At 49.0% G+C, this 16,219-nt stretch overlaps 1 protein-coding gene across 1 annotated transcript; it reads left to right on the top strand.

Moving 5' to 3' along the window:
* Positions 1–1,848: 1,848 nt before the first annotated feature.
* WSB1 (WD repeat and SOCS box containing 1) lies at positions 1,849–10,051 on the top strand. Its single transcript, XM_048325007.1, has 9 exons — positions 1,849–1,980; positions 2,436–2,604; positions 3,546–3,814; positions 4,696–4,827; positions 5,217–5,317; positions 7,457–7,629; positions 8,011–8,124; positions 8,324–8,431; positions 8,934–10,051. Exons 1-9 carry the CDS (start codon positions 1,941–1,943, stop codon positions 9,091–9,093), a joined length of 1,266 nt encoding a protein of 421 aa, XP_048180964.1. The 5' UTR covers positions 1,849–1,940; the 3' UTR covers positions 9,094–10,051.
* The last annotated feature ends 6,168 nt before the right edge of the window (positions 10,052–16,219 follow it).

Raw genomic sequence — 16,219 nt, 5'->3', positions numbered from 1 at the left:
CACCAAGAAAGTCCCAAACTTCTCCCTGCTCCTTTCTTTGACATTGTGTCACTGCATGGTTTAAAAAATGCTTCGCTGGCCTTGCTCACCCTGGGGTAATTCCTGGCTGTTGCTACAGCTGAGTAGCTGATCCCATGGCTATTGCAGTGCGTCTGCCAGTGAGGCCACTGCTTTGGAATGAAATCACAGTTATTATCTGCAGTTAATTATCCTGCTGGGCCCTTCTCTGAAGTCCATAGAGAGAACGAGGAAGAGTGACTTCGTCTAGAAGAGGGGCAGAACTTAGATACGCAAAAGGAGAAAAGAGGATATGGAACGAGAGAGGAGTGCATAGAGATGTTAATACAAAGTCACAGAGAACGAGGCGCTCTCAGGGCCTCTTTCTCCAGCTTGTTTGTGAACAACCTCATCAACAGCAAAATTTTATTATAAACCAGATCCTGCTGCGTTTAAATGCTGAACTATACACGGTCAGAAAGAAACCCTAAAGAGCAGGAGACTCCTCCAGCCCCTGAACCAGGGAGGCACACGGCGGGAGGACGGGGCTGACGGGGGTCAGGCTGCGAACCGGGCCGGGACAGCGGCACGGCCGGGCAGGGGCAGCGGATGGGGGGCAGGAGCGCGAACGGCTGCGGGCGGGCAGGGCCGGGCAGGGCAGAGCAAGGCAGAGCAGGGCAGGGCAAGGCAGAGCAGGGCAGGGCAGGGCAGGGCAGAGCAGAGCAGAGCAAGGCAGAGCAGGGCAAGGCAGAGCAGAGCAGGGCAGGGCAGGGCAGAGCAAGGCAGGGCAGGGCAGAGCAAGGCAGGGCAGGGCAGGGCAGGGCAAGGCAGAGCAGGGCAGAGCAAGGCAGGGCAGGGCAGGGCAGAGCAGAGCAGGGCAAGGCAGAGCAGGGCAAGGCAGAGCAGAGCAGGGCAGGGCAGGGCAGAGCAAGGCAGGGCAGGGCAGAGCAAGGCAGGGCAGGGCAGAGCAGGGCAAGGCAGAGCAGGGCAAGGCAGAGCAGAGCAGGGCAGGGCAGAGCAGAGCAGGGCAAGGCAGAGCAGGGCAAGGCAGAGCAGAGCAGGGCAGGGCAGGGCAGAGCAAGGCAGGGCAGGGCAGGGCAGGGCAGAGCAAGGCAGGGCAGGGCAGAGCAGGGCAAGGCAGAGCAGGGCAAGGCAGAGCAGAGCAGGGCAGGGCAGAGCAAGGCAGAGCAGGGCAGGGCAGGGCAGAGCAAGGCAGGGCAGGGCAGAGCAGGGCAAGGCAGAGCAGAGCAGGGCAGAGCAGGGCAGAGCAGGGCAGAGCAAGGCAGGGCAGGGCAGAGCAGAGCAGAGCAAGGCAGGGCAGGGCAGAGCAGAGCAGGGCAAGGCAGAGCAGGGCAAGGCAGAGCAGAGCAGGGCAGGGCAGGGCAGAGCAAGGCAGGGCAGGGCAGAGCAGAGCAAGGCAGAGCAGAGCAAGGCAGAGCAGAGCAAAGCAGAGCAGGGCAGAGCAGAGCAAGGCAGAGCAGGGCAGGGCAGGGCAGGGCAGAGCAGGGCAGGGCAAGGCAGAGCAGGGCAAGGCAGAGCAGGGCAGGGCCGGGCAGGGCAGGGCAGAGCAGAGCAAGGCAGAGCAGGGCAGAGCAGAGCAAGGCAGAGCAGAGCAGGGCCGGGCAGGGCCGGGCAGAGCAGGGCAGAGCAGGGCAAGGCAGAGCAGGGCAGGGCAGAGCAGAGCAGAGCAGGGCAGAGCAGAGCAGGGCAAGGCAGAGCAGGGCAGAGCAGGGCAGGGCAGAGCAGGGCAGAGCAGAGCAGGGCAAGGCAGAGCAGAGCAGAGCAGGCCGGGCCGGGCTCCCCTGGCAGCGGCCCCGCCCGCCCGGCCCCGCGGAGCATTCCCCGCCCCGCCCCGCCGCCCGCCGCCGCCATCTTGCCCAGCCTAGCCCGCGCCCGCCGGTCCCGCTCCGTGGCAGCCCCGCCGTTCCTCAGGCCGCCCGTCCATGGCCAGCTTTCCCCCGAGTGTCAACGAGAAGCTCATCGGTGAGCGGGGAGGGCGGGCGGGAGCAGCGCGGCCGGGCCCCGCGCTCGGCCCGGGCTCGGGCGGGGGTGGGCGGGCGCTCAGCCCATCCCGCAGCACAGCAGCGCGCTCGGGGCTGCTCGCGGGTAACGGGCGGGATCCCGGCGCACGGAGCCTTTCCCGGCGCACGGAGCCTTTCCCGGCGCACGGAGCCTTTCCCGGCCGCCGGCCCGTTCTCCCGGCCGTGGGCAGGCGCGGGCCCGGCGGCATCGCCCGTACCGGGTGCGGTATCGCGCACAGTGCGAGCAGTTGGTTCAACACCGCGTGTTCCCCTGCGGGGGCTCATCCCTGCTGGGTTGTACGGTGACACCGGGCTCCCTCCCGCTCGCGTTAGTCGCCGTGAGGCGGCGGGTGCCCGTGCAGCCTGCGTAAGGCGCTGCACGATCCCCCTCTCACACGGATCTCCTCTGTCCCCCAGCTCGGTCGCGCACGGTAGGAGAGCTCCTGGCCCCCACGTCTCCCTTCGACAAGAAGTGCGGCCGGGAGAACTGGACGGTCGCGTTCGCTCCCGATGGCTCGTACCTGGCGTGGTCACAGGGACATCGCATAGTGAAGCTGGTCCCCTGGGCACAGTGCCTCAACAACTTGTAAGACAAACTGCTATGGCTTTCAGTGCACCTGAAAAACAGGAGGGTTTAAAAACAGGAGATAGCTTCAAATCGATTAAAACGCATGTATTGGTCTTTTAGGCTTTGACGCCTTGGGGAAAAACTAATTCCTTAAAATAACAGCTGTTCTGTCTCTTCCTGTGTGGTCAGCAAGAGGAACAACTATTGCAACCTCACAAAGCCAGTGGAGGAGTAACTTGTTAATCAATTCAGATGCTCTAAAATAAGAGGAAGTTAGAAAGAGAAGGGAATTTAGAGATGTGGGCAGATCTGGCCCTTTAAATTTCCTATCACAATGCTGTTTGGCTTTATGTTTTAGGAATTTACTTAAAGGCAGACCTCTTTCCTTATCATCCTTGTTAGAATGCAAGTGGAGTTCCAAAATACACATTTTATTGGCACTTGCAGGTTGCATGTTAGCGAAGTTGGTAGCCAGCCCCTGCAGTTCTGTAGCTGGTTACATTTCTCTGACCCATTTTTTCCCCCTTTTGGGGGTGGTTAATAGTTTTCCATGTGCTGGACACTCAGTATCTCTTTTCAGGGTTTAACACATGTAAGGGAATTGCAGAGAACTTCTCACTCATTTAGCAGAAAGTCCTGGAAATTTTTGTGGCTCATTTTTCTGTAAATGCTTTAAAACTGTTGGGTTTTGTAATAGGTTATGTTAGTGTCTTGCTCTCTACAGAGGTAAAAGCGTATACAGAATATTAGTCTTACTTTGTGTTGGAAGGTTTCCAGGTGCTGGTAATTTTTCACAGTTACAAGAAAAAGCTGCTTTTATAATTTTAAAGTAAAAATGTGCCATTTTGCGCCTCAGAGATGTACATTATGACAACTCCCAGATTTCACTGCACCTTGAAGAAATGTTTGTTTTTCAAGATAACCTGCGCTTATTTTTGTGCCTTTTGTTCTCTTTGCAGCCTGTTGCACGGCACAAAGAATGGTGCGAACGCTGTCAGCACGAGGCTGCCGAGGCAGAGCAGCGAGAGCGGCCAGAAGAACAAGCCCTGCGAGCACATCATCGACTGCGGGGACATCGTGTGGAGCCTGGCCTTCGGCTCCTCGGTGCCCGAGAAGCAGAGCCGCTGCGTCAACATCGAGTGGCACCGTTTCAAGTTCGGGCAGGACCAGCTGCTCCTCGCCACCGGCCTCAACAACGGCCGCATCAAGATCTGGGATGTCTACACAGGTGGGTGGGAGAGGGGCTCACAGCACACCGGGATATCCTGAGCTGCAGGGACACGTGGGGATCGTCCAGTCCAGCTCCTGGCCCGGCACAGGACACCCCAGCACTGCCACCGTGTCCTGAGAGCGTTGTCCAAATGCTCCTTGTTGCACTGAAGTGCCAACTCTCACTTTATGCAGTAATAATATCATTAGTACACAGCAGGAATTGGTTATAGAATTGTAACTGGGAACTGAACCTTGAATACAAGTTAAAAAATATTTAAAAAAGCATGAGCTCCTGCAACCAGAAGTAACGAAAAACTGCCAAAGGAACAAGAGAGGCAGCTCATGCTTTGAGACGTGAGACATGGAAGATGCAAAATAATTAAATGTGTGCATACCTACATTTTTTTACTCAAAAGACTTCTTAGTTTTACCATACTTTAAAAGCATGAAGTTGCTGGTTTATGTTGATGAGGACCTCTTATTTTTTAAAAAAGAAAATTAATGACTCAAAAAGACTTAATCTGAATTTAGGGACTTTGAGTTTTGCTGGTAGCACAGCTGCTAGGTTGGAGAGAACTCATTTTAAAAAATAATGATTATTGAGTAACTTGTCCTTTTAAATTGAAGCTTAGAACAGGTATGTCTATCAAAAGACAAGTCTTGCCTTATTTCTGAGATTCTAGTATATAGATTTTGTAGCTTTTCAGGGAGTTGTCTCTCAATACAGGAGAGTGAAAGGATCCATGTGCTGCTCATTGTAGGGAGCATTTCTACAAAGAAAATTGTCTTTACTTGCTGTGATTCTATATTCAATATTTATATTCAATATTTGTATCCATAAAGCATTTGATCTAAGTACAGTCCTTCATTTTAAATTGTGGTGTTCTCATGTAACAGGAAAACTCCTCCTTAACCTGATGGACCACACAGAAGTTGTCAGAGATTTAACCTTTGCCCCCGATGGCAGCCTGATTCTTGTGTCTGCGTCCAGAGACAAAACCCTGCGAGTGTGGGACCTGAAAGATGATGGTACATGTCTGGACTTTATCTGCCCTAATACCTGAGAGAAGTATCCATGTACTCACCTCTTTTATTGCTCTAGACTCAGTTTGGTCAGAGTTGCTTAAAAACTGTATGTTCTGTTAGTCACTCACTCTGCACTCCCCTGGAATTCTTTATCTGTCTAAACCCTGGAGGCAGGTATTGGGCTGAGCTAAGAGTGCATGAAGTGACTTTTCTGAATAGGGTCCTGGGATTAGAGGCTGCATCCCAGGGGCTTTATATCTGTGTAGGATGACTCTGCAAGACGTTTGGGAAAATAATAGAAAATTTTAGAAAGGAATAACTAATTTGGAAAAGCTTTTCAATCTGAATTTTGTAATATTTAACGAATTCTTACAGCAGTGTCTTTTGTTTAGGAAACATGATGAAGGTGTTGAGAGGCCATCCGAACTGGGTGTATGGCTGTGCCTTCTCTCCAGACTCCTCCATCCTCTGTTCTGTTGGAGCTAGTAAAGCAGTATGTGTCAGAGTTTCTTGTTCCTTAATTCTCCTGAATTGTGTGTGTAATCATTTTAAATCTAAGTAACATTAAGCTTGTGCTCGGTGTCATGAACTTCTAATGTTTGATGATGATGTAAAAGTGCATGAAATTAAACTGGCAAATGGTGCATTGAGACCCTGATTTGTGAATGGAACTTGCACTGCTTTTAGTTGAAGAGGCTGTAACGGTTGAGGAATAGGTCTCCACAGGGTCATGGCACAAAACAAAGACCACTAAAGCCAGTGTTAAAAGATACTTAGATGAATGCGTAAAACTATTTTGGTTTTGATTTTGTCCTTCCTATTTCGTGCTCAGTGAGAAAGACTTTACAAAGTCTGAGCCAGTCAGGGCACCTCCTGCTGAACAAAGACGTTTCTCCCTGTTTTCCCATACCAATGGCAATGGTGCCTAAGAGTTAGCAGGAAGAGGAGCACGCTGTTTTTGCTTCCATCCTATCCTAATGCCCTGGTAGAGAACTGAAAGCAGTGCAGGTAATGCATGTATGCCATAAGCTACTCCTGGCACTGAAGAATTAGAGCAAACCAGAAAGGGGTGTTCAGCCTGGTTCCAGGGGCTCTGTAGGCAGTTTAACAAGACTTTGAAGGCCCAGTTCAGGCACTGGACATCACCACTGTGGGAGTGCTCAGATGCACTGTCCACCTCGGTGAGAACAGCCGAGGTCTGGGGTTTGGCTCAGTAGTGGAGCAGAGGGGGATGTGTACATTGCTGTCTGGAGGCTGTGTGTTTTCCATAAGCTTCTTGCTTTCCCTGTCACAGGTGGTGGCAGCAATATTGGTGTGATTGAGTTAAGCTGGCACCACTCTGAGGAGCACAGTGGTGTTGGCGGGCAGAGAGTGGCAGCTCTGGCCGCCAGCCCGGCGAGCTGTACCGTCTGTACCGTAGGACGAAGTAACCTTGCCCTCGGCTGCAAGGGGTCCTGTACGTACGCAGGTGCTGCTCCATGTCCACTGTCTGCTTGCTTGCTTGCTTTTTTTTTTTTTTTTTTTTTTTGGTTGTTGTTGTTTTTTTCAATAATTTTCACAGCAGTGAAACACACTGACTCCTCAAACTTAGTTTCCAGTTTTATGGAATGTTGGGGTCTCCTTGGAAAAATTAGTGAACATGTTTGTAGCGGATTGTAAAATGGTTCAGAGTTAGGCCGTGTGGGAGGCACTAAGGCTGAGTTTGTTTTGGTCAAACATAAATTTATCCAAGATGTCACAATTTAGCCTGTGCAGTAAAACTGTCAAGGGAAAAATCAAGGCTGCTAATGAGCTCTTTGAGGGACATAACAGCTTTTGCTGATGACTTACATTCTTATAAAACCATGCTGCAGTACATGGATGGGTCCTATTCAGTAATTCTGCACAGTCTTTATTTTGATTATATATAATGTACAACTGCATGTAAAATCTCAGCATACTGTAACATTCTATCAATTCTTATAATACACTGTGCAATTAGCTGGGTAAATTGTAATATTAATGTTGTTTTTTACTGTTGACTTGATTTTAAATGCCTAAATTCTTTCTAATAATGTGGTTAGACTTCCCTGTTGTTTTGCCAAAGACATAACTTTTGGCTGTGAAAATTCTTTTTGCTTGCAGTATCTGTTTCTCTTCCTAGGCTGACGTTGGTGATCCAAGCAATTGTAAACAAGTGATCTTAAACTCAAAGGGATGCCACTGGAGTAACAATATGTTAACCTTACATTTTCTGTCTGTATATTTCTTAAAATTTTGGTAGTTACTGGAAAGAGGGGACTGTAGAGCTTAACCCTATTTATTTCTGAATATTTTAATAAAATAGTTTTGTAATACGTGAATTTCAGTAAGCTACATGGTTAAATTGTGTTGCCTTTATCTTATATTTTGGCTTATTTTGTTAATAACATTTAACAAATTTGAGTTAGAATTTGCATGTCTGCTTTAATTATTTTTTTAAAAAACCTTGATTTTAATCTGAGTATGACACTGAGCATATTTCTTAATTGTAGTAATTCATAATACCTGATTTTAATATAATCCTAAATAAGACTAGCTATACTTAAAAAACAAATTAAGTGCTTCATTGCTTCTCTGAGCAGAGCTATAACATCAGCTCATTTAATTGCAGGTTTTCCTCTGGGATATGGATAAATACTCCATGTTACGGAAACTTGAAGGACATCACAATGATGTTGTAGCTTGTGAGTTTTCTCCTGATGGAGCATTACTGGCTACTGCATCTTATGATACTCGAGTCTATGTCTGGGATCCACATATTGGAGTGATTCTTAGGGAATTTGGGTAAGTAAAGCAGTCAAACATGGAAACTTTCTCCCAGAGTGGAGATGACTAACTGAAAATCAGTGGGTTTGTGTACATAGCTGTAAATTGGACTTGAAAAAGAGCAGTAGCTGATGGAAATGCTGAAGTGGCAGAGGCTGGAGGTTTCTCTCTCCTCTGAGAGAGAATTTACAGCACAGGTATTTTAATGTGTACCAAGTTGTTCAACAAAGCTGAAGAGCTCACAAAAGACACAGCAGTTCAGTCTGCACTCCTGAATCCATGACTAACTGGTTAAACACTGTTTGTTTGTTAATGCCTGAGCTCTGCTGTCCTGGCTGAGGGGCCCTCCCCAGCTCCAGACGTGGCACCGTCACTGAGCATGTCCCTGTGTGTCCGCAGGCACCTGTTCCCCGCGCCCACGCCGATCTTCGCGGGCGGTGCCAACGACCGCTGGGTGCGCTCCGTGTGCTTCAGCCACGACGGGCTGCACGTGGCCAGCCTGGCCGACGACAAGTGAGTGTGGGGACAGGGCTGGTACCCCTCCTGCGTTCCTGCTCTAGGACAGGAGCCTCTCAGCACTGTCAGCTTGGGCTCCTGGCGCTCTTGGCGCCCAAGCTGTGCTCCAGACTAGTTTCTTGTGCAGCACAGAGAAAACACCAAGCAGAATTTAAAACCTACTCTGATAACTTCCTATGTTGTCCTTCCCCCTCAGAATGGTCAGGTTCTGGAGAATTGATGAAGAATACCCTGTACAAGTTGCACCTCTGAACAATGGGCTCTGCTGCACTTTCTCTACCGATGGCAGTGTTCTGGCTGCAGGGCAAGTACAGACTTCTTTTCCTTTCTAAAATACAAAGGTAACACAAAAGATTGAAAACAATGGCTCAGTGTTCTGAAAATCTTCAGTTGTGACTTGCAACCTGGTGCTTCTGACTGGTACTATTTGTTTAAACATGCCTGGAATAGCAGTAAAATCCATCATCTGATAAACTAATTTCTTATCTTTAAAAATAAATACATGAGAGACCCTAAACATGTGGATTGGAAGAAGCCCATCATATAGATGAGGGCAGTTGCTGCGTGTCAGGTGGCACAGCAGTAGCTGCTAGGAGATCTGCTCCTGTTGCATAGACAAGTTGCTTATTGTGCTGCTGTAGCTTAAAATAGGAACTGGAGTAAATCAGAATCTGGAGTAAATGAGAATCTGGAGCAGCTGGAACTGAGCACCAGCAAGTCCCCTACCTAGTCGTGCGTGTGAGTTGGTAGCAGGCTGAACTGATCCAAGTGGAATAACCTGGAGGGTTTTGTGGGGTTTTGTGCAGGACCCAGGACGGCAGCGTGTACTTCTGGGCAACCCCCAGCCAGGTGTCCAGCCTGCAGCACCTGTGTCGCATGGCCATCCGCAGGGTGATGCCCACCAGCCAAGTCAAGAACTTGCCTATCCCGTGCAAAGTGGTGGAGTTCCTTTGTTACCAGATTTGAGTTTTTTGAGAAGAAAAAAAACCCTAACAGCTGGGAGGTGGCCCAGCTGCTGAAACTAGCTACAAACACTTTGCAGAATCCTCAAACTGTACAGCCTTTAAGCTTAAAACTCTACAGGTTTTCAAGAGCTATTTAAAGTGATAACCTAAATACTATTTTATCAAAATGCCTGACAGGTAATTTTTTTACTATTTATAGAAAACACAGTAGAAGTATTCCTGGTGTTCTCAATTTTCTAAAATATAACTGTGAAAACATGTACATATATAGACATAAGCTGCTACATGTTATCAATGTACCTTTAAGAATTGCTTGTGTGATTTTTCATGTGTCTCATGTATATATTGCTTTGGTAGAGCCATGATGCATCTGTGCTGTAAGTGGAAGGACAGCTGTTCTGGCACACTGAGGTAGGAAAACTGTTAACTTACAGAGCAGTTAAGCTTCCTTCTGTACATTGGTTGGGGTCCAGAAAGCTGCCTCCCACGTCAGACTTTGTGCTAGTTTATTTGTGAAGAGGTACAGTGTAGCTTTGTAGAGAGCAGGGTGTGGGGAAGGGAAGGAGGTTAATAAGGACTGGAGTGTATCTAATGTAACCCAGGACCGAGCCTGAGTCAGCTGAAGGCCTTATGTTCCATAGCAGCAAACCAGGTGAAATTTCAGTATTGGGCAGTGTTAGAGAACTATTTCCATACATTTCTGAAAATCTGACTACTGTATTATTGCCTGATACTGTGTCTGTAATGAGAGACATTTACAGATTCGGTTTATTATCCTTTAACCCTATAATATCCGTTTGGGGGTGATTATTGGTTAATGGCCAAAGATAAGCAAAATACTTGGTTTTGCCTTCTGTTATTTATCTGTACCTGCAGATACAAAGAATGTATGCATTGCATAAAATGCCTGATTATATATATTTTTGTTGAATTTTTTATTAAAAACTTGTATAAAAGTGTTCTGGTACCTCAACTGATTTATCAATACTGTCTGCCTGCAGCATTGCAGGCTAAGCTGGTGAGGCCTGGTTTGTGCTCCCAGACAGATGCTTACAGAGCTCTCTCTAAAGCCATGACAGTGTTACAAGCACATGTGAGCTGCAAATCTGCTTATTTAAGCTCCTTCATGAGCTGAGCTAAAAGCTGGGCTTGCCATGAGCCTGTTTCTGCAAGATCACTGTTCCAGCCCTGGGTCAGCAAGTAGGGCTTCAATGTGGGGTCTTGCAGGAGAGGCTTATTGAAGGGTCCCCTCAGGCTGTGTTCACCAAAAGCTCTGATTTATGGAAGTGGGGTAAGAAAACAACATCCCAGTTCCCCTTTCACCACCTCTGAAAGCTGCTTCTCCCAGCTCTGCCTGCAGCAGTTCCTCTGTTTGCTCTAACCTTTCTCCCAGGACACAAATGATAGTGTTAGACCAAGTACACAAGCTCTCCTCATTAGTGAGACTATTTGTAATAATGTACCACGTTTACAAGCCTCTTCCTGCTGTGGTGGAACACCGCAAGGTGAAGCCTGATCCCCAACGTCTCCAGGAGTTCCCATTGTGACCACAGCACAAGCCTGGGACCCTCAGCAGGGCCAGGCACACAGCTCCTCCCAGAGACACAGAAATAACTCCCCAGGTCACAGTGCTCGTGTTCCTTGTAGCACCACAAAACTCAAGGGCCTTTGGGTGAGAACCAGTTTACATTTTGCAGAGAGAGACCTAGTGCTCTCCTGGGGATCTAACAGCTAAGGACTCATCTCTGATCAGTGAGTATCCTCTCTTTTGCTCACAGCAGCGCTTTCAGACAGACCTGGATCTCTGAGCAGCACAAACCTTGATATTAACATTTCCAGAAACACAGGAAACCCACAAATGACTTACAGCAGAGGAGCTGTGGCAGGCACGGCTAAGTATTGCATGGGGTTTATTGTTTCAATGCTAAATGAGGACTTCCATTGGAGCAGTTTAGAAATAGGGTGGATGAATCCCATGACCTTTTCCTTACATATTACAATAGTTTCATAAAGGACAAAGGTTGTGTAAGATCCCATGGGAAATCTGGTAGAGTTGTCAGGCAGCAACTGTTTAGCCAAGTAATTATTTCAGATTAGAACCACCTGAGTAAGGCAGGCAGGGTTTCTGTGGGATGCTGGCTTCTGCACAAGGACTAGTTTGTTTTATAAACACTGTTCCGCACCCCAATCCTGCTGCAATGAGCTGGTTCAGAACAGCCCTAATTATTGATGTACTAGAACCAAAAGAAAGCCAGAGTAAACTTCAGATAAGTCCTGATAACACTGTTAGTTATCAGCAAGGTTATGCCTTGTGTAACCAGCTAATTCCAGACAGAAGTTCTGGGGCAGATATGATTTATTTCTAACATGAGATTAGAAGCTACTCAATGCTCACTTCTATTCCAGCTGGCTGAGCTGCATCAATGAGAAAAATACTTATTTACAGGCTGTAATAAGAGTTGCTACACTGGGGTTCCCTGACAGAAATCATAATCCCCTCTCTCTCTCTCTGAGCTCACTTCTTAGCTTATACAAATGTTAAAGACCACTCTAGTTGCCCCCTGCACGCTAAGGGGAGGAACTTCTCTCAATTAATTGGAGAGTACTGCCCACTTCTTCAGGTGCCTGACACACAACTCCATCTTAGAGCTATGCAGCTAAGGACCGCTTCCCCCTTGTGTGTGAACCCAGGTCAGTTCATGGAGAGCATGTAATCAAACCATTAAGGTATCACTGATGCTCCTCTCACCTCCTGCTTCAAAGGGCAAGCGTGTCTTTGGGAAGACTATCTTAATCTGCTTCCTGATATAAGAGCAATTGTAACAAAAGTCTTGTACCAGAATAAATGCCAGGATGGAAAAAATGTATGGGGGAAAAAAATCTATCAGTGTATGTTATTAACAGTGTAAATTCACTCCTTCTGTGCAACTGCCCAGGAGCTGTTAGGGTGTCTTGATGATACTATTAATTATGACCAGTTCCTTGTGGTCACTGCAGAAGGAACAAGTCCAGAAGAAAGACTTAAAATATTGCTTCATCTTAATTGCATCAGAGGAAAGGAAAAAAACAAAAAAAATTCCAAGGTCCACTGCAGATAACAGTGAGAGGAGTTTGGGCAGAACTTTGATCCTGATGTGGCATGTCACAAGACTGAAGTACTCCAGCACAACATTACAAATAAAAATCTAATTAAACAGCGTCCATCATGGGGCAGTAATCTGAGCAACAACTGACCAGGCTCTAATGAAGCATATTCATAGCAAAGGCTTGCAATAAAGCAAGGGAAGTTTGACATACACACATATATTTATATCTGTGGGTTGGTGTGGGGGTGAGTGCCTCCATCCATGTGCGTCTGTGTATAACTCACGTGGTGGTACCCAACTCAGTGCCAGGGGTTATTCTGGAGCCTGGGAAAAGCTCGGTGCTTGCACTGTGACAATCCTGCACTGGAAAGGCAGCAACTGTGAGGGCATTTACCTCCTGGGGGAAGGTACAAAGACCCTTTGGCTTCCCCAGGTTTATTGACTGTGTCCACTGGATCATGAGACATTAGAGAAGCTGGAAGTGGACTGACCTGCTCACAGGTTTGTGTTTGGTGAAGAGCTGCCAGGATGGCATTTGGCCAACACATGTTGCAGCGTCTGCTGTGACCCTGTTGTGAAGGGGCTGGAACCCTTAACACCAGCACAGCTCCTGCCCTGGCCAGTCACACACGCACTACAGGGTCAGACACCACCCAGCACAGCCCCCAGGGCAGGGTCAGACACTGCCCAGCAGCCTCGCCCATGGTGAGGAAGGGGCTCTGTGCAGCTCAGCTGCATCAGACACAGAGGCCTCAATTCAAACAGAACTGCTGCTGTCCACACCATGGTACATGGGCCAGTTCGTGAGCTCTTCTGGCAGCAGACTGCAATAGAAATGAATTCAAGATGTCCATCTGTATGGGTGGAGAACTTCTGAAGTTACACCTTCCCTATGGAGATCTTTGCTCGAGGAAACTCAGCCAGCACCAGCCCCCAGACTCCCCTGAACAGGGATCCTTATACGTTGTCTGGGAAGACATTCTGTGCACTGTGCTGTGGTGAGAAGGGTTTCCTCTTTTTAGTATCACTTCTGTCTAGTAATTCAGAAGAAGGGGTTTTTTTAGTCTATTTTTTTCTTGAATCTATAATAGTTCTTGGCTTCAACAGCAGATATTATTAACTACTTATTATTCAGAAACAAACCAGTATTCTGACTAACCAATTATCCTAAATCATACTTTAAATAAAACATAACTCAGTAGCATTTATGGAGAAATGTAAGGATAATAACATTTGGAATATTTATGGAAACCTGGAAATGTTTCAATTATCTTCATTTGTGCACTACAGTAGCATCCAAGCCTTTAATAAAGAAGTCTCTCTAATCCAAACAACATAAGTTAAACAGACAAGAGACAAAGCTGTGAACAGAAAACATAATCCCTCACTTAGTAAATAAATGAGGCACAAAAAGGGATTCTAAAAAAAACTGTGGCCAACCTCAGAATCTGGTTTTCCTCCCTGATGCGGTCAAGACAGTCCCTTTGCCACAGGCCTATGATGCTTTCCAAACAAATGTCAAATGTAAATACAGTTCCTCACGGTCAGTCTGCAGGGCCTGCTCCGGAGGCTTTCCTTCATTCAGCACAGGTGTAGTTCTGCTGCCGCCTTTCTGCTCTTTCAAACACTGGTCTTGTGATTTCACACCAAGTACCAATGCTCTTAAAAGCTCAATTTCCAGAGCAAAGTGATCTGAGCTGAACCCCATCTCACAGCAAGAGGAGCAAAATTCTGTTGTATTTCTAGAGAAATGTTTGTGAACATTATGTCTGATTAGTTCTGTACAACAATCAAGAGGTCCCAAGGTAGCATGTTATTTTGAAGGCCACATGCCTTTACAGGCTCAGCATCTCCTAGTGCCCGGGGAGTGGGGTGGCAGCCCTGCACCAGCCCTGACCCTGCGGGCATCCTGACAAGTTTTCACTGTGCCAAGTGACCTTGGCTATGCCCTGTGCAGCTCCTCCTGGAAAGCTGCGATTGGTCTGCTGTACCCTCGTGCCTGGAGAGGAAGGCCTGGGAGGGCAGGGAGGGGAAGAAACCCAAACCCAAAATCCTTCACCGACCCCAAATCCCGGGGAAGGGCTCCGGGTGCGCGCGGGCACCTGCCGGGTGTGCGGCGCCCTCTGGCGGGCACGCGCGGCACCGCGCCCCTGGGCACGCGCGGCTCCGCGCCCCTGCGCACGCGCGGCTCCCCGCACCTGGGCACGCGCGGCACCGCGCCCCTGGGCACGCGCGGCTCCCCGCACCTGGGCACGCGCGGCTCCGCGCCCCTGCGCACGCGCGGCTCCCCGCACCTGGGCACGCGCGGCTCCGCGCCCCTGCGCACGCGCGGCTCCCCGCACCTGGGCACGCGCGGCACCGCGCCCCTGGGCACGCGCGGCTCCCCGCACCTGGGCACGCGCGGCTCCGCGCCCCTGCGCACGCGCGGCTCCCCGCACCTGGGCACGCGCGGCACCGCGCACCTGCGCACGCGCGGCTCCGCGCCCCTGCGCACGCGCGGCTCCCCGCACCTGGGCACGCGCGGCTCCCCGCACCTGGGCACGCGCCCCGCCCCGCCCCGCCCCGATCGCGATCCCGGCGGCTCCCGGCTCCTGGCAGGGCCCTGGCGCTCGGCGCTGGCTCCCCGTGTTCTGCACGAAGGCAGAGTCGGAGGCCAGAGTGGAGAAAAGCAGCTCCTTCAGCCTGCAATAACCCCCCGCGGGAGTGCTTGCAGGGCGATGCGCAGTTTGGCCCGGGTTTGGAGGGGAGATTCCTGCAGCCGCTCCACTCTGCATCGTATCAGTCCCTTGCTTCCTGCTGCAGCTAGAATTTGTGAGCTTTAGAGAAAGAAAATGAGCTGGGTGGGATTTTCTGTCTCATCTGCTGTGCTCTCGTCAGTGGAGAGCTGCTTGTGTACACTGCAAACAACAGCACCGAGCATGAAAGAGTTCTGCCAAGGCTGGGAGACAAACCTCGGACTTCTTTTGTTTCTCCTGCTTTAATTAGGAAACAGCCCATGCATGAAACACAAGGAGTGCCAGAAAACCAAATAAATGTAAGCCTTTGATGCTTTCTTTCCCTGAATACACACCTCTGTGAGCTCTTTAGTCCCTCATCCCCTCAGAGGCTAAAGGTCAGTGGGGCCCCCTGTGAACTGCTGCCCTGGGAGAGGAAGAGGAAGGAAATGACACATTAGCTCGGCTTTCTAGGCCTGTCTTGATACACTTGTGTGAGTCACCAGAGCGTGACGGCAGTGCCTGGAGAATGGCATATATCAAGACTCGGTTTCCTCTTCTGAAGCTGTGACATCTGTAGCCGTGAACAATCCCTGGGCCTGTGAACAATCCTGCGGCTCTTTGGTGGGCTGCACTGGAGTGTCCTTTTACTGGGAGTGTCAGGAGAGTTCCAGCTAAAGCTGCTTATTTTCATCACTTCTGGGAAGACCAGTCTGGCTCCCAGTTTAAGGAAGCGTGGAAAACTGATCTTCCAGCAAGAACTGAGGAATTGCTTTCTGAAATTGTCCCAAACACAGTGAAGCCACCAGTCACCACTTCACAGGCTTCCAGCTTCATAACAACTTCGTCGCACATAGATGACATTTTGTTAAAGAGTTGAGGTTTTGTTGCAATTTCAACATCTTGGGGTTTTGTTTTGCTCCCCATCCCCAACCCGAGCCTTGCAAATACCATCTCTCACTGCTCCGAAGCTAACAGCTCCTTTTCCAGCACAGCAGATGTGGGAAAGCTGGATTTAAGACACAGGTAACTTGATTCCACTTCCTTCTCTGCAATCATCTTCCTGCTTCACATACCCTTAACCTCGTGGTGTCTCAGTTACACTACTGTCCCACTACCTTATGTATGACCTGTTAAATACCTGACCGCTTTTAAAATTTTTTTTCTGGAGTCATGAAGAATTTCCTTGTTTTTTGCTATTAAAATGAAATCTCAGGATAGCGTGAAACCATGTGACTCCTAGCGATGGGGTTTTTAAGTGAAAACACTGCAGCATTGACTGCAGGTCTGGAGCTCAGGACTTTATCTCCCATTCTGACACCACCCC

This window comes from Corvus hawaiiensis, chromosome 20 (assembly GCF_020740725.1).
Source record: "Corvus hawaiiensis isolate bCorHaw1 chromosome 20, bCorHaw1.pri.cur, whole genome shotgun sequence".
In the NCBI taxonomy this organism is placed as follows: domain Eukaryota; kingdom Metazoa; phylum Chordata; class Aves; order Passeriformes; family Corvidae; genus Corvus; species Corvus hawaiiensis.
This window is presented reverse-complemented; position numbering and strand designations above follow the sequence as displayed.